General features: G+C 56.1%; 2 protein-coding genes across 3 annotated transcripts in view; one reads left to right on the top strand and one right to left on the bottom strand.

Annotated features, from left to right (window-relative positions):
* PRPF6 (pre-mRNA processing factor 6) overlaps positions 1-17,505 on the bottom strand; it is a 33,954-nt gene extending 16,449 nt beyond the window's left edge. For both annotated transcript variants that reach the window (XM_082671096.1, XM_082671097.1), the window contains exons 1-11: positions 17,333-17,505; positions 15,617-15,785; positions 14,297-14,415; positions 11,879-11,957; positions 11,225-11,401; positions 10,846-11,001; positions 7,678-7,772; positions 7,074-7,230; positions 6,131-6,293; positions 1,811-1,929; positions 707-925 (exon numbers count right to left, since the gene is read on the bottom strand). In XM_082671096.1, coding sequence (XP_082527222.1) covers positions 707-925; positions 1,811-1,929; positions 6,131-6,293; positions 7,074-7,230; positions 7,678-7,772; positions 10,846-11,001; positions 11,225-11,401; positions 11,879-11,957; positions 14,297-14,415; positions 15,617-15,785; positions 17,333-17,403 — 1,524 coding nt within the window. In that variant the 5' untranslated portion in view covers positions 17,404-17,505. The remainder of the gene's footprint in view (positions 1-706; positions 926-1,810; positions 1,930-6,130; positions 6,294-7,073; positions 7,231-7,677; positions 7,773-10,845; positions 11,002-11,224; positions 11,402-11,878; positions 11,958-14,296; positions 14,416-15,616; positions 15,786-17,332) is intronic.
* A 1,612-nt stretch (positions 17,506-19,117) lies between these two features.
* SAMD10 (sterile alpha motif domain containing 10) lies at positions 19,118-22,313 on the top strand. The gene is made up of 5 exons (XM_082670478.1): positions 19,118-19,237; positions 21,045-21,226; positions 21,307-21,478; positions 21,823-21,963; positions 22,190-22,313. The coding sequence occupies exons 1-5, from the start codon at positions 19,147-19,149 to the stop codon at positions 22,210-22,212; spliced, it is 609 nt and encodes a 202-aa protein (XP_082526604.1). The 5' UTR covers positions 19,118-19,146; the 3' UTR covers positions 22,213-22,313.
* Positions 22,314-24,013: the final 1,700 nt, after the last annotated feature.

Raw genomic sequence — 24,013 nt, 5'->3', positions numbered from 1 at the left:
AGAATGTCAAAAATGGTTAAACAACACTAAATAAATAAAGGAGCTGAATCTAGATGGTTCGATTTTAGAGATACACATGAGGCCTTGCACCTGAGATTTTAAAACATTGCCTAAACACAGGAAGGGAAGAGAACAGAGGTACTGATCCATCGCCACCTCCTCGGGAGGAAGGTGATGCTGGAGCAGCTCCGGTGCACCGGCTGGAGCCACTGGGAGGCGGGCAAGCAGCACCGCGGCGGCAGGGGCGCGAGAAGGGAGGCGGCACAGGGCTGGGGCCGCCTTCCGAGGCTGAGGGCGGTGGGTGAAGCAAAGGGGCAGGACGAGGCAGGAGAGGGCAGCTGTAGCCTGGCGGCGGGTTAGAGTGCTTTCAAAGACCTCGCTGGCCACGATCTACAGAAGTTAAAGACGGGGACCTGAGAGACAGAAGCTCTAAGGCTCACTCTCCTTTAAATCGGGACACTTAAAATCTTTAAATCTCCAAGCATCGGATCACTGAAGTTTCCCCCTAGATGCACTCAGGCTTGCACCTCCATAAAAAGCCACGAGGTGATCACATAAGGAGAAGCCACCCCTGTGCCTGCTGTGCCTGCCAGCGTGAGGACGGGCCTCTCAGGTGCCACCCCGATGTCCCCACCCTCCAAGGGACTCTGACGAGCAGGAGGGCGTCCGTGTTTAAAGTGGACACCGTGGCACCTGCCAACCTCACCTGGATCCACTGCTCGCGGTTGATCTCCACGCCGTTGGCCCGCAGGGAGGTGATGGCCCGGTCGATGATCTTCTCCACCATCTGCGTGTTCCCATTGGCCTCCTCCAGCTTGGCGGCCGTGATCCAGATGTGCCGGTCCGTAGGGATGTTCTCCCGGGCCTTATTTAAGACCTTGCGGGCATTTTCGTAGGTCTCTAGCCTGGCCAGGGCGAGCCAGAGCTGCACGGAGAGACCCGCCAGGTCAGGTGGACCCTCCACAGGCCACAGCCCTTGCACAAAATCCTTTGTACAAGTTTTCAAGGACCATTTTAAACAGGGCCCAGGAACGTGTGCGGCGGCATTTTCTGCCTCATCTGAAAGCTGTTTGGTTATGCTTCTGACTTACTTAGTGATGTGGTTAACATGAATAGTTGACGGGTTCTCAGCCCCGCGTTCCAAACACTGGTTAAAGGTACACGGCATTAGGACAGAAGGTGAGCAGGGTGTGACCGTCACCTTCGCAAACTGAAAGGACACGGTGTTCAGCTGTCTGGAGTTCTCACACCACAGGTTTTGATTATGCAACAGTTTATCACCAAAAATGTGTATGGGCTCTATTTATTTTTATGTAAATAAATTAAGATTAATTTTGTTTGGAGAATTTCACAACACCCCTTAGGATAATTAAAGACAGACTGGACATCATGAAATCAAGACTAAAAATCACTTCACAAAACACTGTGAACAAGAAAATTTAAAACTAAAGAAATCCAAGTAGCTCTGAGGCACAGCCAACCTCCCGCTGGGCCAGCAGAAAGACATACCAGTCTTTTCTGTCACCCTCCAGGTCCCACTGGCAAACTCCGAGCTGAACTAGGAGGCCGGGCCCTGAAGCAGAGAGCTCCGCGCGGAGCTCCCATGGGGTCGGGGCCGAGCTAGATTCTGCTCTGCGGTTCCTGCAGGAGCATATGGTCACTGTGCCGCCTGGCGCTGGACCTCAGTGAGCTCAAGGCCCAGCTGACACCTTCTGCAGACTGACCTCGGGCCCAGGCCTCTGCAGGGCGGGGACTCACCTCCACGCAGACAGTGGCCTCGGGCCCAGGCCTCTGCAGGGCGGGGACTCACCTCCACGCTGGTGGGGCAGCACTCCACGGCGCGGCTAAGCATGATTCTAGCATCTTCGGGCTCTTCCAGCTCCACGGCCGCCTTCCACAAGCGAACTGAGTTTGGAACGTGCTCAAGGGCTGGGAAAGGTCAAATAAGAAACCAGATCACAGAAAAACGGAAGTGAAAGCAAGATACTGTGTCACAGAGGATGCTGCTGCCAGCAAGTCCAGATGGTCTCTGCCCTGGGTGACAGGCCGGGACTTCACATGGGTCCCACAGGTCTGGACAGACACCAAAGAGACCAGTGCAGACGTTCCGAATCAGCAAGCAAGGGTGGCAGAGAAGGCTGTGCATCGTCTCACACCCACTCACACTTGAAAATCAACATGAGAAAATGAGGCAGCGCAAACCAGGCACCCGCTGCCCGGGAGGGCCAGCCGAGTAGGCCGCGTGTGAGTGGGTGTGCGGAAGTCACGGGGACACAAAGCACCAACGACTCTGGGATCCGCATCTGCCCAGGACGGCAGAGCGAGGGCTCCTCCCTGGACCCCAAGGAGCACGAGCGCAAAGGCACCAGGTGCTGCACCACACCGGCAGCCTCGGGGCCTCAGTTCACACGAGTGACAGCAGGAAAGGGGGACCAGCTCCCAGGAGAAGCTGTGACGTCCTGCAGTCCGGAAACCCCCAAACCTCTGTTGAAGCAGCAGAGCCCTTCCTTCAGATGCAATTTACTGAAAAGGCCAAAACGCTGGGCAGCTAAACACAGAGCCCTGCAGCAGGCGGACTAGGGAGGCTGAGGCAAGGTCTCCAGTCAGCCCCTGGCAGGAGTGACGGTGACTAAGAGCTGATGGAGGCAGGAAACCAGAACAGCCCAAAGGAGATCTTCTTTCTAGAAAACACGGGCCAAGCTTGCGGGAAACAGCCCTAAGATTCAATGGTGCAGAATCTGCGGCCTCACCAAGTCTCTCGCGTTCCTCCCTTCAGCAGAAGCAGCCCCTCCCACCTCTGGGAGACGGGCTTCCCTCCTTTATAGGCCCTGTAAAAACGGGGCACCCCCTCCCCTTTATAGGCCCTTGAAAACGGGGTGCCCCTCCTCTCCTATGGCCAAACCAGATGGCAGTGGCTACGGGTCACCGCACTCCACGCCAGTCCCTCCCCGGCTGGTGAGCAGGAAGCAGCACGTGCCCGAGATGCTTAAGACCAGTGGGCCAGAGGTGGGGAGACATACCCCACGAACCCCAGGGGCCCACCCCCAGTGAGTTTCAAAGGTTCCCATGGTCCAGGGCTCATGGGGACCTCCCCTCTACGACAAAAAACACGCTGCCACTCCGGAACCACCTGCCTTGGAAGACGATGCCCCAGCCTGCGGCCCAGAGCTCTGCAAGGACCACAGCGCCACCAGCCTGCAAAAGAGGTGCAGCCAAGGGCTTGGCCCCCCCCCCCCCCCCCCCCGGCTTCCCTGGCCTGACCACACCTGTCACTCAGCCCAGCGCCGGCAGGGCGCCAGCTGCGGGACCCCCGCAGGACACACGCGGTGACAGCAGTGCTTCTCGCTCGACCAGGACCCCCGGGGCAGGCACGTGGCCGCGGGCTGCATGTCGTCATCCCTGGGGGAGCCTGGTCCCTGTCCCCACGAGTTTGAACTCAGCTGTCTAGAGGTCTCATCCCGAGGGATGATGTGTCCACCAAGGCCTGTGGCCATGGTTCTCCTGCACTGGAGGCTGAGGCTGACCCAGTTCTCTGGCCTCCACGTGTTGCCAGACCAGCCCCGGCTGGCGAGGTGACCCCTGACCCCCACGGTGAGACCCGTCTGCCACCATGTGCGGGAGGAGAGACCTCAACCACAGCCCAGAGCGGCGTCCTGAGGCCTGGCTGAGCAGTCCCGCCTCCGGAGTGACAGTCACCAGGAAGCACAGCAGCCCGAGAAAGCCAAGACCACCGAGGGAACAGCCCCTCAGCAGTGATGTCAGATAAGGAGGCCTGCGGGGGCCCGCCCCGCCCGCCCCCCCAGCCCTGCCTGCCCCCTCCCACTGGTCACACTCCACGCCAGTGGCCATGGGGTCATTAACTTCACCCCGCGATGGGCATGAGGCCCAAGACGGTCCCCACTTTTCGGGAGAGACAGGGAACTCCTCTGTTGGCATTTCATCAATAGCCCACAGGACCAGAGCTGAAGCCAACCACTGCTGACGAGTCCAGATCTCACCAAGGTGCTCCCCAGAGACCATCCACCGCACCAGATCAAGGCTACCTCCAAGAGTTGTGGCCAGCCGGGGTGGAAGGGCCGGCCCGGTCAGGAACGGAGCAGTCTGAACTAGACAGCCTGCGATCAGAGGCCAATGCACTCTCTGGCCCTTGGCCCCAAGGTGGGGACACACGGCGCCATCCTGTACTCACTTTATGGACCAGAGCACGCTGGCTGGGGACAGAGCCACTCCACTGCTCCAGGCCTGCACGATTAGCAGAGGAACACGGTGCTTGACACCTTCATCGTGAGCGAAGCCCACAGGAAGCAGCCCCGCAGCCTGGTCCCCGGAGCGCAGCGCTCGCAGGCCCACAGGGGCCCCTACAGATGACAGCACGCAGACTGAGGCCAAGCACCCACGCCACGCCACCCAGCCTCCTAAGGCCTCACGTCTCAAGTAGCAGGTGAAGCTCAAGTTCTCCCATCAAAGGACCACGATGTCAGCTGCACCAGCTGGGACCCAGAGCTCAAGCAGAACCTGAGAGCTGGCACGGAGTCCTCCCCAGTCACCGATGGAAGTAACTGTCACTGGTTTCCAAATATCAGATCCTTCCAGCAGTAGCTGTCAGGTTCACCAAGAGCTAAAGGAGGCATCGCCAGCTGTGCCCCAGGCACCTAGAGAAAGAGCACTGTTTTTGGAAACACTCTAAGGATGGGGAAGGCCAGGAACAGGGCCGGGGAGCAGGGTGGAGGCCAGCTGGGGCTTCACGCTCCCCCCACCTTCGCGCAGCCTGAAGGAAAGCACAGCCGGGAGGCCCAGGACGGCCTGGAAACCGATCACTCGACACTCCCCTGGAGGCCCCCTTCCAGGCCTACTCCCCTCTACAAATCTGAAGCCAACTGGAAATGAACCCAGGTAATCTGGGGGTGAACAGGGAGTGGCCACAAAGCCATTCTGACCATTCATCACACTGTGGCAGGGGAAATTCAGTAGAGCTTTCCTAAATAAATCGTGCTAATTACCCAGAGTTTAATGTGTTTGTCATCAGAGAACTATTTTCCTGGCTGAAAAGAGATGAGCTGATTTCTATAAACCAAAACAGGTGCTGACTTTCCGCCCCGGCCTCATTTTAAGTGTGGCAGGGCTGCAATAAGAAACCAGACCCGAGAGGAAAACACTGGAACACACACACATTCACACGCGGTCAGCGTCACACACAAGGTGGCCACCACCTGGCCCCTAACACACACAGAGAGTAGAGCGCCACAGGCCGCAGCCAGCAACCCCTGCACATCTAACATCACACGCCCCTGACGGTTCACGCAAACACACACCTTAGGAACAAGAGCTGGAAACTGCCCACTGCAAGCTGCCCTCAATTCCCCAAAACACACCTATTTCACCCACACTACAAATTCAAGGGGAACAAGCCGTCTGCACAGGCTTACTCCAGGTCAGCCCTCCGACCAGCTGGTGCTGAATCTGGAACAAAAGTCAAAAGCAGCATCTCGTCTACGGCTCCAGTGAAGGGAGCAAAGCTGTTCTTTTCTCACTTCTGCAACGATGAAAAGCAACTACCCACAAAAGCTCCATCTTGGCAGTGACTCCCAGGTGGACTCAGTTTCCCCGGCGTGCAGACCATTCAGCGTGCCACGAGCCAACGGCACACACACCAACACACTGCCCTGCAGGAGTTTCCCAAGATGGGAAGCAGTTCATTCACGTGCCACTCTAGTGCGACCACCGAGGCAGTTAAGACTCAGACCCGAGTGGCACCTTCTACCTGCTGCGGGCGGAAACGGGAAGGCTAGCGCCGCAAGGCCAGCTTCTAGTGGCTCCCTCGCCCTGCACACGGCACCTGCACACAGCACTCCACAGCGCCACAGAGCACCTGCCCTCACCCAAGGCCACACAGCAGGAGAAGGCAGCTCAGCCAGAAGCTTCCCTGACAGAGGCTCCAAGGGCAGAAGCAACCCAGGGCAGACGAAGGCCTGGAGAGCATCCCCCACTCTCTAAGCCCTCCCAGCAGAGCCCGAGCGAAGCAGCGGCGAGGCTGCTCCCCGGGCCGGCAACAGAGCTGCGGGGCTGCCCCCCACCTCCAGGTACACAGCCAGGCGGCGCCGCTCCTGCCGGGTCCCTAAGGGAGGCTCACCTTTTCGAAGAACCCGCTTCTTGGCGCGGATGTCTGTCTCCAGCTCAGCTGCTCTGATGTAAATCCTAACGGACTGTGGGAGGTGACGGACAGCTTGGGCCACCACGGCCTTGGCTGTGTCCCCAGGCTGCAACCTCGCTGCTTCCAGCCACACATCTTCACTCTGGGGGGCAAAGGAACAGGACAGACAGGGTACGCACAGGCTGGTGGGGCGGCAGGCACCCCAGAAGGGCACACACGAGCCTTGGAGACAGGGGGGCCAGGGTCCTCCCACCCGCGGGGCCCGGGGTTTACGGTGAGCTGGGCGCCCAGCACGCCTGCGCCAGAGACCCCCTGAAAGCCCCACACGTGGGAGCGTAGCTACAGCACGTCTGTGCCTGTGTGGGAAAGACACGCCACCACACTGTGAGGAGAGCACAGCCTGCGCTCAGGGTAGGAAGTCAACCCACGACGAGGTAGAGACACACAGGCAGGCAGCCCTGCGTCTGCCTGGGAGGTTCGGATTGATGCCAACGTCCTGGGGGAAGGATTCGCAGGGCACCTCTGGCTGTCACGGTGCCCCAGCCTTCACAGTGAGCGTACAGTCCCTCAGAGGGTCTCAGGACTTTCTGGAGCTGATCCAATCACACCCCCTAAGAGTCAGGCCCACCTCCAGGTTTCTGACGTCAGGGAGGGCGAAGGGCTGACCAGCCTTGGTCTCTCTAGTTAAGGTTATCTCCCTGTTGAAGTAGCGGCAGTCAGGCTTTCACTCCAAGTAAAAATAAGCAGGAAAAACCCTTTCCCAACTTTTCTTCCCCTCCTCGCCTGTCCCACCGCCTGCAGCTTCAACACCAAAAGGCAGGCAATTCCCTCCAAGCCCAGCTCACTCCCACGGCGTCCTGCGCGGCGTCCCAGACGCTGAAGCCCCTCAAGGGCAGGGTGCAGCTTGGGGAGGGCGCCCTACCTTGGGGCACATCTCTGTCCCCTTCATGATGAGGTTCCGAGCCACCTGCAGCTTCCCAGTGACTTCCTCCAGGCGGGCCGACGCGATCCAGGCTGGCGGGTGGTGAGGGTTTGTCTCCCGAACAGACTTGAGCAGCAGCCTGGCCTTCTTGATGTCACTGTGCAGGCGAGAAAGCACTGGGTCAGGCCACCACCTGCTGAGGGCGCCCGGCCCGGAGGAGGGTGCCACTGCAGACAGTGTCCAGACCGTCACATCTGATGCCCCTGCTGACAGAACCAAGTCAGAACTCAGTCGGCACCCTTCCAAGTCTGCGGCACCTCCACACACACAGGCATCGAGCCCAAGGTCAAGGTCAGAAACATGGGCCGCAATCGTCAAGCTGCTCGCTAGCTCGGCACACACACAGATTTGGAATGTCATCTGTAACAAATTTAACGTCCACAGTGAACGGGTACAGATATATTTTAAAGGCGAAATCAAACAACCCCACTCTACCTTTCTTAGAACATCCACATCCTGTTCTGGCTGCGTATTCTTCAAATAAAATCCAACACATTCCCGGCAAGCCGAGCCCACCCAGCCACTGGCCCTGCAGGGTACTCACTTGATGTCCCCTCCATGAGTCGGGATCATGGAATTCAAATCTGTCAGATAGCCTTTGGGGTCAACCACAGTCTGCCCACTCACCGAGTCAGATACCTGCAAGACAGGCCAAGCCCAGCTAGTCAGACAGAGCCAGGACTGCCTGGAACGAAGTCCTCGGAAGGTCCCTGGAGCCCCTTCCCATAATCCCGACACCCAGTGGGCATGGGAACTTTCAAGTAAGAAAACAACCTTAACTCAGACAATAGTTTGTAGCGATAATAAGCAAAATTCACCCACACAGAACAAAGATTTTATAAAAAAAAGAAAACATAAAAGTCCCAGGGGGAAAAGCCTAACTGAACATAAGGTCCATCTAAGAATGAGTGAAACCCGGAAATCACAAAGATTGATGATCTCAGCTAACGTTCTTTACGTTTTCATGGAGCAGTTCATTGTAGCACTCTCTCAAGTTGTGTCTTAAAGTTACCATGATAATGACAAAAACAAAACAACCTGAGTAAAAAGTGGGCAAAAATGCAGCAGGACAAGGAAAGGATGAGAGGAAAAGCGACGGGAAGAAAGAAAACTCCCTTTGTTTGCAGGCAACTTGATTGATTATCTATGTAGAAGATTTGAAAAAAATCAACAAAAAACTCCCAGAACTAATAAGTAATTACTGCAGGGCTGCAGGATACAAGGTTAATATCAATCACTATCCTACATACCAGCAGAGAATATGTCGAATCTGAAACTAAAAACACAACAACATTTACAAGAGCCCCCAAAACTGTGAAACACGGTGGACCCTTGAACACGGGTTTGAACTGCGTGGGTCCATTTATACCTGGATTTTTCCCCTCAACACATACCACACCGCTACACGATCTGCAGCTGGCTGAACCGACGGCCGTGGACGGCCCTCAACTGCATACAGAGTCAGTGCCCCTCACACCCCACACTGTTCAAGGGTCAACCATACCTAGACGTTAACCCAACAAACACGTACAAGATCTGTAAGAGAAAACACTGCAAAGCCTTAACAAATGAAAGCAAAGAAAAACTAAATCAATGGAGAGAGATTGCACGTTCACGCACAGGAGAACTCAGTACTGTCAAGACGTCGGTTCTTCCCAACTCGATCTGTACATTCAACACATTCCCAGTCAAAATCCCCGTTACTTTGCAGATGTTGACAAGCAGATTCTAAAGTTCACATGGAGAGGAGGCAAAGGACCCAGAACAGCCATCACAACATTGAAGCAGAAGAACAAAGTCGGAGAACACGACCCAACTTAAAGACTTACTATAAAGTTAGAGTAATGAAAACAGTACTTCAATATGCATGTACTCGATGCCCCTGAGCTGTACACTCAGAAACGGCTAAATCTTTAAATTTTATCTTATACGTATCTTAGCACAAAACATTACTATTTTTTCTCTACGTTTTACACACAAGTGTGAAAGAAACAACAAACTAGATCTATGCAACGTAAATGAAGCTGAACCTCACCACTCACAAGGATGCAAATTAAGTGGAGGCTTGTTGGAGGGAATGGGCCTCCCAAAGGCCCCCAGACCAGAGCTGCCAACGGGGTGGGGGTGGGGGGTGATCGATGGCACAGCCAGCTCCCCCACGTTGCCGAGTGTGGAATGTCGTGCCTTTGAGAGATAATTCGGCACCTAAGTGAAAATATGCCAATCCAACAATTCCACTTTAAAGATACTGTAAAAATATTTACTTAAATCTGCAAAGATAGAAGCAGGAGGAGTTCATCAAAACATGGTTTGTGGGACTTTCCTGGTGGCGCAGTGGTTAAGAATCCGCCTGCCAATGCAGGGAACACGGGCTCGATCCCTGACCTGGGAAGATTCCCACATGCCACGGAGCAACTAAGCCCGCGCGCCACAACTACTGAGCCCGCGTGCCCTAGAGCCCACGTGCCATAACAACTGAAGCCTGAGCGCCTAGAGCCCCTGCTCCGCAACAAGAGAAGCCACCGCAATGAGAAGCCCACGAACCTCAACGAAGAGTAGCCCCCGCTCGCTGCAACTAGAGAAAAGCCTGCGCGCAGCATCGGAGACCCAACGCAGCCAAAAATAAACAATAAATTTATTAAAAAATAAAAAAAACATGGTTTGTAACCACGAACAAGCAGAAACCACCCAAAAGGTCCATCAATCAAAGACTAAATCATGACATTCACAATGAACTACTCTCCAACTTATAAATACATATCTAGTAGCATGAAAGCGTGCAATTTTTTGGATCTGTAAGCTACTACTTATTTTTTACTGTAAGATACCTGCTCACCGTAAAAAACTCAAGTATAGCAAAAGCTCAATTAAAATTTAAGTTTTCCACTGAAGCAAAAGGAATGGCTGAGTACTTCACTCTGCTGTTTTTCTAAGTATGTGTGAAATTTTTCCATAAAAATGTTTAACACAAAGCATTCCCCAGTGGTGTGGGTGTGCCGCCCTGGTCACGTCCTGGCCTGTGCAGGTCCACACTCTCTTCAACACACACGACTACTCTGCGTCTGGTTTTCACGTGCATGACTCCTTCCCGATTTGCTGGTTCTCTTGACTTTACAGTGCTCTCTATCATGCAGAAGTTTTTAATTTGTATGTAGTCAATTTGAAAGTATTTTCCTTCACGGTTTCTGACGTGCATGTCATATGAGAAAGGGTCTTCACTCTGCCTGGGTTTTCTAGAGCACGGCACCTAGTGCACGCCCCGTAAGGACACAAGGATTCACTAGGGTGCAGGAGGAACACACGTACGTTTAACTTTTATGTAAAGAGGGAAGGGCCTTAAGCGACATCAACAGTAAGCACGTGGCTTGTCACGAGTGCCTGTCTGGGCTGCTCCTCAGGCAGCCCTCTGTCACCTGCCACAGACCCCAAGCCCCAAGGGAGCAGGAGAACCGCATCAGGTGGCCCTTCGCTGCTGGCACCGAATGCAGCACACCTGTGCCCGCCCTCTGGGTCGACACACGCACCAGCCTGCGTGCAGAATCCCATCACACTGTGTAATGGGACAGGGAATTGGACATGTCACAGGTCTGTTTAACATGTGACGAAGCCCTTCAAAGGGTGAACTTTTCACAAATATAAATTAGTTTTATAAGCAAAACAAAAATTCTTTAATATGATCTGTAGGAAAATAACGCATGACACGACCTCTCACCTGGCTCAGCCTCATGTCCATCAAAGTGTTCCTGGCTTGGCCGATCTTCCTCATGTCCAGCTCGCCTGTGCCGGGTGTCATCAATCCAGGTGTCATCCCACCTGGGTATGGGGTGTTGAGTCCGCCTGGATAGGGTGTGTTCAGACCTCCAAATTGCTGCGGGAAGCAAGGACAAAACGCTGGCTTGCCTTTGCATGCATTTCATTCTCATCTCTGGAAACTCTTTCCACTGGAGCCCGACGTCTGAACCGTCGGACAGACTCAGCCGTGGCACAGCAGGAGCACATACTCCGGCTCCTCCAGCGCTGCCCCCGCCCCCCGTCCTGATCTGTCCGACCAGACACAAGGAGCCCCGTTTGCCTTCTCTGTGGGTACTCACAGTCTGCCGGGGATCTACTGAAGTGTGGTTCTCTCCAGTCTGTAAATGTTTGGCAAAGAAGCTGTCGGGAACGGGGGTCAGCTTCTCATAGCGGGGGTTCCGCTGCCGCTTGTTTCTGGCGTCGCCGACCTCAGGGATGCTCAGCCACTCTTCTTCTGTGACTTCTGCCAACTTCCTCTGGAAACACCCGGCCCCCAAACATTAATTCTCCGGCAGAATTGCACACGCACAAGAAAAATGATGTTCTCCCTGACCCCTATTGCCCAATTCATGATGCCTTAAGGACTCTGATGCAGACACGGTTTATCTACTTTGCTTAGAAAAATCAACCTGTTGGATCTGCTCTACTTCACTCAGATTTAAATTGTTCTGTCAAAGCCCAGGGAACACAGTTCAGAAAACCTGATGTCTAAATGGACATAGTTACAAAGTTACAAAGAAAATCAGCTCCTCTGTCCCCCCTTTTCTGGGCAGGAGAGCTTTTCTGCACACACACGTATAATTAAGCACACCCAAGCAGGGCCCTTCTTCTACCCTCTGAATTAAAGGAAGGGCAGAGTGAGCAAAGTTGTGCTCGTCTCATCAGCTGTGCCCCAGAGCGTCTGTTCTCCACTGGGAAGGCCACGAGGAACAGCAGGCCACCCATCTGCTCACTTTGAGATCTGAGAACTGCTGCTGGATTTTGGGGCGCTCCATACGGTATTTCTCAATTTCTTCTTTCTCCCTTTGCTCCCTAGAAGTAAAACGTGGGCACGTATTAGAAATCCTGGATGTCCATTCTGAAACAAAGTCACTTTATTATCCTGCCTAATTAAATCACCAAAAAGAGTAATTCCACACACTCAGCAGTTAAATCAAATCTATTTTAAGGCAACAATGGATACATTCACAAATAACTCAACTCGCTACCAGATAAAAACATGCAGAACTCACTAAAATAAAAAGCAAGTTGTATTACTCCATTAAATACCTGCATTTAAACACAAGTATATTTACTGCTTTAAAATTCTATAAAGTCCCAAAGGTAGGGCCATCCTCTGAATAACTCAGCTCAGAAGAAAAGCTGAACCGTTGTCCTAGTTGTCCATCCAAATGGGTTCCTGGTGACTTAGGACCAGGTCACACGTGAACTCAAAGAGCCGTGGGCAATGGTGACAAAGTATCGACCAAGTTAGGCAAACCGGAGTAGACGAGAGCCCGGCAGCCAGGGCTTCCCAACGCTGGGATTTATATTTCCCTCCACAAGATCAGACAGGAACTTGAATGCGTTGTGAATAACGACGTGCTTGGAAAAGACAAACACCTCTCGACCGGCTGGAGACAGCCTGGCACCACAGCTCCTGATGGGAAGCAGCTCACACAGATACCGTCAGGTTTTCTGGCCAAAGATGCTCCACTGATCTGAATCAAGCCTCAGGCTCCAACTTCCAATCCACAGGAAACGCTGAGAGCGCAACAAGTGAAAGGGTGCCACGAGGAGGTGGGCAGTCGTTCCGTAAAGGGGTGGTGGTGGCTAGGGGACATGCCTGAGCAGTGGTGCTGACTGCGTCATGGCTCGTAAAAAGCAGTTCTACAAAGTTCTGCGGACAAGCAGGGAACAGTGGATGTGGACTGGCTACCAGGTAACAAGGATGGACTGCTCAGCGCCAGGGCGAACTGACCCCAACGGGAGCCAGCAAAGCCCACCTGCAGAAGCAGAAGAAGCGAAAGTGCAAACCGAATAGTGCGGACTACGTGGGGGCACACGCCTGTCTGCTACGCTGTTCCTTCTGCTCTTTTGTATTGTGAAAAGTTTTCAAAAGCCAACCACTTCCCTAAAACCACTTAATACAACAATTTTCTGTATGTATCCACATCACTCAGATTTTTTTAATGAATGAATTCCAGAAGATTGGAATCACGTCTTCTTTAATATGCAAAACCACCAAATTACGATACGTATAAGTTCATGCACATTGATTAAATAACATGCTTTTAAAAAACTCCCCTGAAGAACGGCACTTCACTCTTCTAATATGATTCTGAGAAAACTAAAAATTCTACAAGTTATGAAAAGAAAACTGTATGTATAATGAGCAATAGAAAGAAAAAAGTAAACCAAAATGTTAACTGTCACCTTCCAGGCTTGTGAATAAACATTACTTACACTTAAACTTATTGTCCTAATGTTCTAGAGTGAGAATGCATTCTTTTTGTAGTAAAAAATATAAACATGTTATGAAGCAATAAAACTTATCATAGTTTGCAGGATCCTATGTTGACTTCGCATATATTTCCCCAGAAAATGACAAGGAATCAGAAAGTTGCCAATGAGGTAACATCAAGGACAGACGTGCTGGGCCAAGTTCAATCCAACACACCCACCTGAGAGCCCCAGAGGCAAAACAGGAGGGCTCTGCGGGGGAGTGGTCTTCCCCCAACGGACCCCCAGGAACAGAGGGTGCCCCTCCCACAGCCTGCATGGGCCTCGCACCCTCCAGCTCACTGGAGTCCGTCCCCACCAGCCCAGCTCAACAATGACCTGTGCAGTAAGATTCTCAAGACACAGCCGCATGCCCACGAGGACTGCAATGGTCATTTGCCATCTTCAGTGAACCTCCAAATTACTTAATATACACTCATCAACATCACCACGCCCATTTCAAAGATGGTAACCCTGATGCATAGGCAGAATAATCCCCCAAATTCTGTCGATTTCTGGGAAGTCAAACACGGAGTTCCTAAGCTCTCCACTCCAGTCCCCAGCCCCCAAGGCTACTGTGCAACAGTCCAGGGTTTTCCAAGTGTGGCTGCCACAGACCAAGCCCCAGGCAGCCTCAAAGCTGAGCAGACACATCTCCTATTCTTGCAAATTTTCTCCAAGTCTGAAATAAATCGAAACAAAACTTTCTGGGACTTCCCAGGCAGTCCAGCAGTTAAGACTCTGCGCTTCCACTGCACGGGGCACGGGTTTGATCCCTGGTCGGGGAACTAAGATCCCGCAGGCCACACGGTGCAGCCCAAAAACAAACAAACAAACGCTTTTTTTTAAGTTGGATAAACACAGCATGAAGAGCGGACAATTTGTCTTACCTTCTCTCTTTCCTTCTTTCATCCATCCTTTTATCCAGGGCTGCATAGATAGCATCTGCTTCCTCGTCATCTTTTTCGTAGGGCCCACTTGAGAAGAGGCTCCCAGCATAGCCGTTAAACTGAGAACCAAACAACATACTTAGAGTGTCAGCTTTTCTCCAATACGACCCCCACCAACAGAAACATCAATAATAGAACACGTCTAGCTGCAAAATGCTTGCTCAACAATTTTTTTCAATCAATCGAACCCAAATTGAAGGATAACAAAATAGCTGATAAGTACTCTTCAAAATTGTCAAGGGCATGAAAGAGAGAGTATCCACACCAACCAGAGGACACTAAGGAGGCACAACTAAATGCAACGTAGGGTCCTGGGCCAGAAGTAGGACACAGGTGGAAAACCCAGTGGAATTCAAGTAAGATCTACAGGTTAGTTAATATTGCTGCGTCAGTGTTAATTTCCTGGTTTCAATAACAGTACTAGGGTGCACAGAATACCCAATTCAATATCCTGGGATAAACCGTAATGGAAAAGAATGTATATATCTGTATAACCGAGTCACTTTGCTGTACAGCAGAAATTAATACAACGTTGTAAATCAACTATACCTCAAAATAAAAACAAAGATAAAGTAAATAAAAATTTAAAAAATAGGGACTTCCCTGGCGGTCCAGTGGTTAAGACTCCGTGCTTCCACTGCAGGGGGCACTGGTTCGATCCCTGGTCAGGGAACTAAGATCCCACATGCCATGCGGTGCGACCAAAAAAAATGAAAGTTTTTAAAAATTTACAAATAAAAAAATAATAATAGTACTAGGGTCATGTGAGATGGGGAGAAACTTGTGAAGAGTATGCAGGAAGTCTCCATATTATTTTTGAAAGTTCTCTGTAACTTTAAAATTACTCGAAATTGAATTTTTAAAAAACTTTTCTCTGAGGAAAAATGCCACCTGTTGTAACATATCTGTAAAAGACTTCAATAGACCAAACATGAATTCATTAAGAAAACAAGCACTAAAGCAAAAGAAGGTAAATATTACCAATTCCACTTAAAATTTTCATCATTAAAGACCAGCCAAGACACAGCAGCAACGCAACAGTTCTAACATGTGCCAGTGCATCTCTTCTGAAGAGACCACAGAGGGCACATTTCTTCATATTTTTCCTGCTCCCCTCTCAAACTCTGTTTGAGCTATCCCCTATCCCCTGACTAGCTGGAACAGGCAATGGACCCACCACTCCAAGCCACTCATAACAGATGCCAACAGCACACTGGGTTAAGAACGTGGACGCTGGCCGGGGAGCCCCTCACAAGTCACCTCATCATAGTTGGTGTCATTGAGGTCCTCGTCATCGTCATCCGCAGCCTGGCTCTTCTTCATCTGGTCCCCGACAGTCCTCTTGCCTGGGGGCGCATGGCGGTCATCCACGGGATCATTGGCATCCCGGGCAGGCCCGATGTCCGAGCGGGTGGTGAAGCCAGTGGCACTGCAGGAGACCCCAAGATGCCCATTTATTTGAGTGGCCTTGTTCCTGTGCCAAGACCCTCCGCAGCTGTCACCTAATGACACCTCTTTTTCTAACTCCTCCGGGAAACCCCCAAAGAGCCCAGAAGCAGTGAACTCCACACAGCTGTCCTCTTCAAGAGAGAAACCTGAGAAGGTTCTGAGGCTACCTTCTGCCACCCCACATTCTCCTTGAAGGAGGTTCCCCCGGGCACCAGACCCCTCTGCTCCCAGGTCACAGTCTCCCGTTTCCCACAATCTGCCAAGCAGCCCTCTCTCTGAATCCAACCAGGCCCCCAAACCCAACGTGGCCCAGTCGGAGTTCCCCTTCTGTGCCTGCCCTACAGTTGCTCTGGGTCGTTTCAGCCGATGGTGGCAGTGCCGTCCCAGGTACCACGGCATCAGCTTTGCCTCCCTCTCCCTCCCATCTGTCTCTAAATTCTACGGGGTCTACCGCCAAAATCCCTCCTCCGAGACCATGACTCCCGTCACAGCTGGGACCCAAGTTAGCTACCCCCGCGCGGAGCTTTCCTCTGCTTCAGCACAGCTCTGAGCACAGCGTACTGAGGTGTCTACTTCTCCAGTGCCTACAGGGGCTCCGGTCCCTCCGCCCCTGCAGCTCCACGCCACCCACCGCACGTCCCACCCACACAGACTCCTCACAGTTCCTTCCTCTTCCTCCACACCTCATCTTCCTTCTCAAATGCCCAACACACAAAGCAGCAGTTTCTCCTCTAACCCTGCCACGTCTGTACACCCCTACGTCCTTCTGAACTTGGCTCAGACGTTGATCGCTGGAACCCCAGAATTCTAAATCTGTTCCTCTTTATGTACTTATTTATGCAAACATCTCATCTCCCCTAGTAAACTGCAGGTCCTCTGAAGACACTGTCAAGATCTTAGACTTGTGTGTGCCCCAGATAACGCTGGACGTAATACTCCCAACAAGAGAAACCTGATCAAACGAGTAACAAACACGGTGATGATGCCTGCTCACGTACTCAACAATACATGGTAGTCATCTGACCTGGGGGACCCAGTCACAAGGCTCACAGATGCCATCCCTACCCCTGGGGAGTAGAGAGTCTGAAGAAGCATTAATGTGACCACCAGCACCTCAGAGGAAGAATGAGGTACCACCGTGAGAGGCCACACAGAGGACTCCAGCCCGGATCGTGGTTAGAGAATCAGTCACGCTCAAGCCAAGAATGGGGGGGGGGGGCCGGTCTGCCCGGCCTGGGGGGGGGGGAGGGTAGCCACAGAGCTCCGACTACGGGACGGAGATTTGCGTCCTCGCCACGGCAGACTCGCAAGACGGTGCTGCCACCCACCCCGGGGACAGAAACCGGGCTCAGAGTCGTCGCTTCAAACCCAAGCGTCCCGCCTCCTAGGGGCAGACAGCCTCCCTCGGGTCGGCTCTAACCCAGAGCGCCGTTCTTCCCACCAAGATCAGGCCAATCCCGCGCCATCCCTGTTCTCATCCTCCCCGTCGCCGTCGGCGGCCGCCCAGACCCGGGCCCCAGGCCTCACCCGCGGCCCAGCCCCGGCACGTAGCCGAGCGGGGCGGGCATGCCCAAGAACGGCTTCTTCTTCTTGTTCATGGCGCCGGTGACGGCGACGGCCAAGAAGGGAAGGGATGGAGGCCGCGGCCGGAGGCGAAAAACCACACACGTCCGAGGCTCTGTAACAGGAAGGACCACTGCCCGCGTCACCCGCGCCCCGGAAGCAGAGCTCGTGGTCCCACGTAGCCCCGCCCACCGCGCATTCCCTGGGCGGAAGTTCCCGAAACTCGACTTCCGGCGGCTCCCGGCGGCTCTGGACCGCGGCTAAGGCGACAGAGACGCGGCGAGCGCATGTGCTGTAGCGCCCGCTCCTGGTGCGGCGGGCAGGCGATGTGCTCCTGGACTAGCCCCGGGGGACCTCAAAACTGAGCAGGGGCGGCCCTGCTTACTGCGTGTTTTCGATGCATTTCTGAGACCTGCCTGTACGAGCAGGACCCATGGGTCCCCTTCCTCCCTGAGCCTCCCACCCTGCCCTTCAGAGTCGCCTTGGCCCCGGGGCAGGGCCTAACACACCTGAGCAGACTGCACACCTAGCCGACTGTGTAGGGCTTGTGCGGGGTGTATGTGTCCTGATGGCGGTACAGACTGCTGCCCTAGCTCTCCGCGCTCAGATTCCTGGGCCCAGTTCCGGCCCCGCCCACACCCCCACCATACCCTGAACATTCCGGTGATTCCGGTGACCGTGAGAGCCCAGACCCTAGAGAGCTAACTGACGAAAATAAATAAATGCAGCAGAACAAGTCAGTATGTGGGCACGGGCGGTCACAGCATGTGGGTGAATTCCGTGTGTGCTGGTGCGCACGGGTGCAAGTCCGACCACCCGTGCTCGTATTTTAGGTGGACACGCGGGACGGTTATCTGGATACTGTGTGTCCATGTGCACCTTCGCTCAGGTGGCGGTGGGACATTCTTTGGTCCCCACATACACCTGGGGAGAGCCCTTGGGCTCCTGGCAGAGCAGGCAAAAAGCTGGTCACAAGTCTAGCCTTCTGCTGGACCAGGCAGTCCCCAGCCTACCCTAACACTTCTCACTGGGGTCCTGAAGCAAGCACACCCCCCCTGCCTGCTGCAGCCCCCTCGGGGTTTCTCTCTCCTCCCTGTCCCCAGCCTACCCCTGTTCGGTGCCACATCCTGGGCACTGAGCCAGATTCTGGGGCTACGGAGGGAAGGGGAGAGACCCTGATGTCCTCCTGAAGTTCACAGAGTGGGGAGGGGGAGGTAAGGGCGCGTCAAACTGGCTTCTCTGGGGAAGCAAGTGCCCATTCGAGAGAGAAACCTCCAGAGAGGTCTGGAGAATGCATGAATAAAGGAATGAGTAAGTAAATTGACAAAGGAGAATGGAGGGAAGTGGTGGGTCTGGCCCTTGACCTAGGCCCCATGGGGCAGAGGGTCCCAGGAGCAGGTAGGATACCCCCTCCTCTCCATACGCAGAGAGGGCTAAGGCACCCTCAGATGCTCCTGCAGACGCCTGGACCCCGGGCGGCCGCACAGTCACTCGTCCTTGGCGCCATGCCCAGGTGCGCACAGCCGCCCCTTGCCCCGGCAGACGCCCTCCGCGCTCGCACATCCGCGCGCCGCCGACACCCCTCGGAGCTCCCGGAGCGCGCCCCGCTCTCAGGGATCGGCAGCAGGTGCCTCGCCGCGCAGACTCGCCGGGCGCGGGGACCGGCTCGGGCGCGGGGCCGGCTGGGGCGGGGCAGCGGCGCGCGTTCCCCGCCGGCCACACGGGCCGCCCTGCGCCCGGCGAGGGGCGTGTGCACCGGCTGGGGACCCGCGGGCCCCATGTTCACGGAGCTGAGGACCAAGCCGAGCCCCCCGCGAGGCCGCGCCGGGGCTGTGCGCGCCGGATTCGGGGAGCGCCGGGATGTGGACGGTGAGCAGGGCTGGACCCGGGCGCGGAGCTATCGCGGTCTGGGGGCTCGAGGACCGGAGGGACAGGGCCGGGTCCTAGCGAAGTCCAAACTGCAGCCGCGCTCGGAGTAGGGGGCGCGTCCCGGCCGAACGGGGTTCCCAGTGTCTTTATCCCGCGCTGGGGCGAGGGCGGGGGGGGGGCGGCGGTCAGGCCTTGGGGATCGGCGCGCCCTGGTTTGGGGGAGGTGACCCGCCGAGGCTCCTGTCCCCAGGCTAGCACCACCCCGCGGTCACCTTTTCCTTCGCGCGGGTAAAACCTTCCCCGGCCCCTGCAGTGGGGCCCAGAGGGGGTCCCCGCCCCATTTCCTCCTGGAATTCTGACGTTGGGGCTGGAAAGGAGGGACGGACCGACAGACGAACGGAGAGCCCTCCCCCAGCGCGGGCAGGAAATGGGCGGGGCCCGGCTGGCCCAGGACAGGTGCGGCGCGGGCTGAGGCGTCCGACTGGTTCTCCCGCCTGGAGGCCCCTCCAGGCGAAGCCCTGAGACCCGGGGTCCCTCCCCCGAAACGTGCCTGCTTAGAATGAGTCTCCTCCCACCGTACTAGAACCACCCTCGGCCACGCCCTCTGTCTGACCCCAGACCTCAAATTCAGAGTTGCCATCCAATTCCAAAGTTGTAAGAACGGGGAGGGAGGAGGGGGTGGAAGATGTGGGTTTCCCTCATTACTGAAACCTCCTGGGCACATCACCAAGCCCTGCCCTCAGTGGGGGTGAGGGGCTGTGTCTGTGGTAGGAGGGTCACTAATTCTCCTGCTGAGGGCGTGGGGGAAGGACCCCGGCCTGGGAACCCGATCCTGCCTGCTGAGTCAGGGCGTGGATGCTGTAAGACGGGGCAAGGCTGGGCCCTGCTTCCTGTCTCTCCCCAGGGCTCTGTTGACTTGTGGACACCACACGGAGCCTTCATCCATCCATTCAGTCATTCACAATGTTTCTGGGCACCTCCTGTGTCCCAAGACCTGTGCAAGGCCTTGGGAGGGGTCAGTCCGGGTGTCTACCCTCCCCTGACTCCTGTCAGCCACCAGCACAGAAATGATGGTAAAACTAAAAGGTGATGAGCGTAACGAAGCCGGCGTGGGGAGAGAAAGCACAAGGAGTCAGCCTGGGTCCCCGAGCGCGTGCGTGCAGCCTGTGTGCTGTGCTGACGCTGCCATGCACGGGAGCTGCCCTGGGCCAGGGGGCCTGCAGGAAGGGGCAGCAGGAACCTTGTGGGCTTGCCCAGAGTTCAGCCTTCTTCTCGTTCACAAGTCACAGCCAGTGAGCACAGCAGGACAGAGGCCAAGCCTCCAAGGAACGCCAGGTGGGGCTGCAGGGACCAGGTGCCTTCGACGACCACGTGGGCAGGCAGCCCAGCCACAGGGGTCTCCCCACAGCACAGAGTCTCCCAGGACGCTGGGGCCGCGTTTCCTCACAGGCAAGCCCTGTGCGTGCGTGCGCCCTGGTCTGATGTGGCTCTGCCAGCCCAAGGAGAAGACCAGGGCCGTCCCAGGAGAGCCCCACCTGGTTCTGAGTGTGAGGCTCCCTGGTGGCCACGTCTCTCTCTAATTAAACAGAATCCATCCTGCTCCCCAGAGCACAAACTATGCTTCTTGAAGGTGGAGTTCTCAGGACAGCTCGCGCACACTTCCTTCTCTTTGGGGAGGCTTGGGAACCCCTAATTGGGAACGTGCGTCTCCTCTTCCGTGGAGGAAAGATGGGCTGAGCAGGAAGCCGGATCACAGGGAGGGAGCCCCTGCCTCTGACCGCTGTGACCAGGCACCCCTGCTTTGCAGCCACTGCCCACTTCAGCTTCTGCCGGACCCTCCTGGAGCACACGGTGTCGGCCGAGAGCATCCCCTGCCCCCTGCCTCGGACCCCGGGCACCAGCCTCACGTGGCACGACTCCCGCAGCCAGAGGGCAGCTGGCAGCCGGCAGGTCAAGCTCCTTCAGCAGCCCGGCACCGAGGCCCCCCAGGTACCCACCCACACAGTACACCCACCTCAGTCCCCGCCCTCCTTGCCACCCCACTCCACCGGCCACCCCTCTTCCCACAGGGCCGGCTGTACTCCGACCACGATGGCCTGTACCACACAAGCCCCTCCCTGGGTGGCCTGACGAGGCCCGTGGTCCTGTGGAGTCAGCAGGACGTCTGCAAGTGGCTCAAGAAGCACTGTCCCCACAACTACCTCGTCTACGTGGAGGCCTTCTCCCAGCACGCCATCACCGGTGCCGTGGGGGCTGGGGGGCTGGGGTGTGGCGGGGGCGGGCTCCCCGGAGAGCCTTCTCCCCCTCCCCTCTCTCTTCTGCTTCCTCCCCAGTCGGCCTCTCCCGTCTGGGGCTTTGTCTCTGTTTCCGTCGTCGCCTGGCTTTGCTCTGCTCAGCCACCATTCCTCCTTGCCCTCCCTCCGCCTCTCTCCCTCTCTTGCCCTGTCTCTCTGAGTCTCTCTCTGCATGTCTGTCTCTGCCCACCCGACCCATCTCTTCCTCTCTCTGCCTTCTCTCTCTCCGCCTTTGCTCTCGAAACCCCTTGGATGGCAACCTCGGCTCAACCCCTCTCCCCTCCCTCCCAGGCCGGGCACTGCTGCGGCTGAACGCGGAGAAGCTGCAACGGATGGGGCTGGCGCAGGAGGCGCAGCGGCAGGAGGTGCTGCAGCAGCTGCTGCGCCTGCAGGTGCGCGAGGAGGGGCGGAGCCTGCAGCTGCTCAGCCAAGGTCAGTGGGAGGAGCCAGGAATGCCCACGGGTTCAGAAAGGCCTGGGGGGGCTGGGCCTCGAGGCCCGGAGTGCAGGGTGGGTGGGTTGACCTCAGGAGGGTGGCCAGGGACCCCAGTAAGGGCTGTCCTGCACCTGGGCTGTCCAGTAAGGGCTGTCCTGCACCTGGGGCGAGAGGGGATGACGCCAGAGGTCCCCGACCCTCCTCACCCCCCTTCGCCCCACAGCTTCCTTCGGAAACATGTCCTAGCTGCTGCCTAGGCTTGAACGCCGGACCTCAGCACTGTGACCGGTGCCCCTGACGAGCACGAGGCAGAACTGGCCGTGCAGCCCCTCTCAGACCCCGCGTGACGCCCCAGGGGCCAAGCCCAGCCCCATGGACAGGTGGGACGAGCGTCGCCACCTCCAGCCACCTCTGGTTGTGCACTCCGGGCAGGGCCTGGGAGTGGGCGGGCGGGCAGGCAGGGGCTGCTTGAGTGGGGCCCTTCCTCCCAGGACCTGAGCCCAGGCCCACCCCCTGGTGCTGCCGGCAGCATGCAGGGCAGCCACCTGGGGCCAGAGCCGGTTTGGACACCCCCAGCCTCCCAAGGAGTCTGTTTATTTATATTCCCTTCGCCGGCACCCTCCATCGCCTGCTGAGTCACGCGTCTTCTAGGCACCCTGCCCTCGCCCAGGGCCAGAGGTCTGCCCCCTCGCCCCGTTTACGCCCTCCCCCAGCCCCTAGAGGACTGCCACACAGGTGGGGTAAACTGCCAAGGTTCCCTTTGGTGTGTGGCCCTCCCCGTCCTTGCCCAGAGAACGGTCAGTGGCCCAGCCCAGCCAGCCACCGTGCCAAGGGCTCTCACTCATTTTTGAAACCCTTACCACGCCCCCATCTACTCACGGGGACTGGGACACACGCCCAAGGCCTGACCCCAGGAGGACCCCACGCCCAGTGCCAGGCTCACCTGTGTCCTGGCCTTAGGTTGGGGGACGGCTCCCTCCTCCCAGGGTCACGGAGACTGCCTTCCAGGCTTAGTCATGGGTGGGTGTTCCCACTGCCCCTTTCCCAGGAGAACCCGGATCCACACAAGAACTGTTCTGACAGCTGCAGCCCCCATGCCCACCCAGTGGAGACCCAGCCAGCACCTGAGCAACCACTCGTGGGCCCAGCAGAGGGATAGCTAGGGCAGTCCTGGCAGCCCCACCCTCTTGCACCTCTGCCCACTCAACCCCCTGGGGATTCTGAAAATCTTGGAGACAGATGGGGCTGAGCCACCAGATCCCAAGCCGCGCCCTGTGCCAGCCTCAGGATGGGAGGTTGGTTGTTGCAGGTCCCATGTGGAATTTGAACAACTGGCCTGGTGCCCCCCATCCCGTGCGCCTCCCCATGGGAAGCCCCTCATCCTGCCCGGCTGCCCTGAATATCCCTGGCCACCTCATGCCATCACGACATGACCCTTTCCAGGGAGCCCTTCCTGTCTCTCTCCCCTTTTCCCTCCCTGTCTTGGACCCTCAGCCCCGCTGTGTTCCTGTCTTATCTTCCTTGTTTTGCGCTTTTTTATATTCTGACAAAAAAATCAGAAATAAATTCGGTTCTCAAGTGCCGCGAGTGTGGTGTCTGACTCTGGCCACCCAGGCATGTGGGGGACGCTCAGAGCCTTGAGTGGGGCCTGGGCCTGGGAGGAGGGGGCGCCTGGGCCAGCTGCCTCCAGCTGGGGCCACCAGGGGGCAGTGGTGTCCCATCCTGGTGGGGCGCCTGTGTACCCCAGGCCCCTGCTGGCCCCAGCTGCCCCATGGGCCGCACCCAGGGGCAGGGACACAGGTGTGTTAGGTTCCTGGGGCTGTTGTAACAGATGACCACGACAGGGAGGCTTAACACAACAGAAACGAACTTTCTCACTGTTCTACAGGCCACAAGTCTGGAATCCAGCAGGGCAGCACTCCTTCCTGGGCTCAGGAAAGAACCCTTCCTCGTCTCTCCAGCTTCTGGGGGCTGCCCTGGGGGGATTCCTGGGCTCATGGACACACCACTCCATCCTGGATTCCAGGGTTACATCACCTCTGGCAAA

The sequence above is a fragment of the Grampus griseus genome (assembly GCF_964374135.1).
Source record: "Grampus griseus genome assembly, chromosome: 14".
Lineage (NCBI taxonomy): Eukaryota > Metazoa > Chordata > Mammalia > Artiodactyla > Delphinidae > Grampus > Grampus griseus.
Note: the sequence above shows the minus strand (reverse complement) of the source record. Positions and strands in the feature narration are given on the sequence as shown.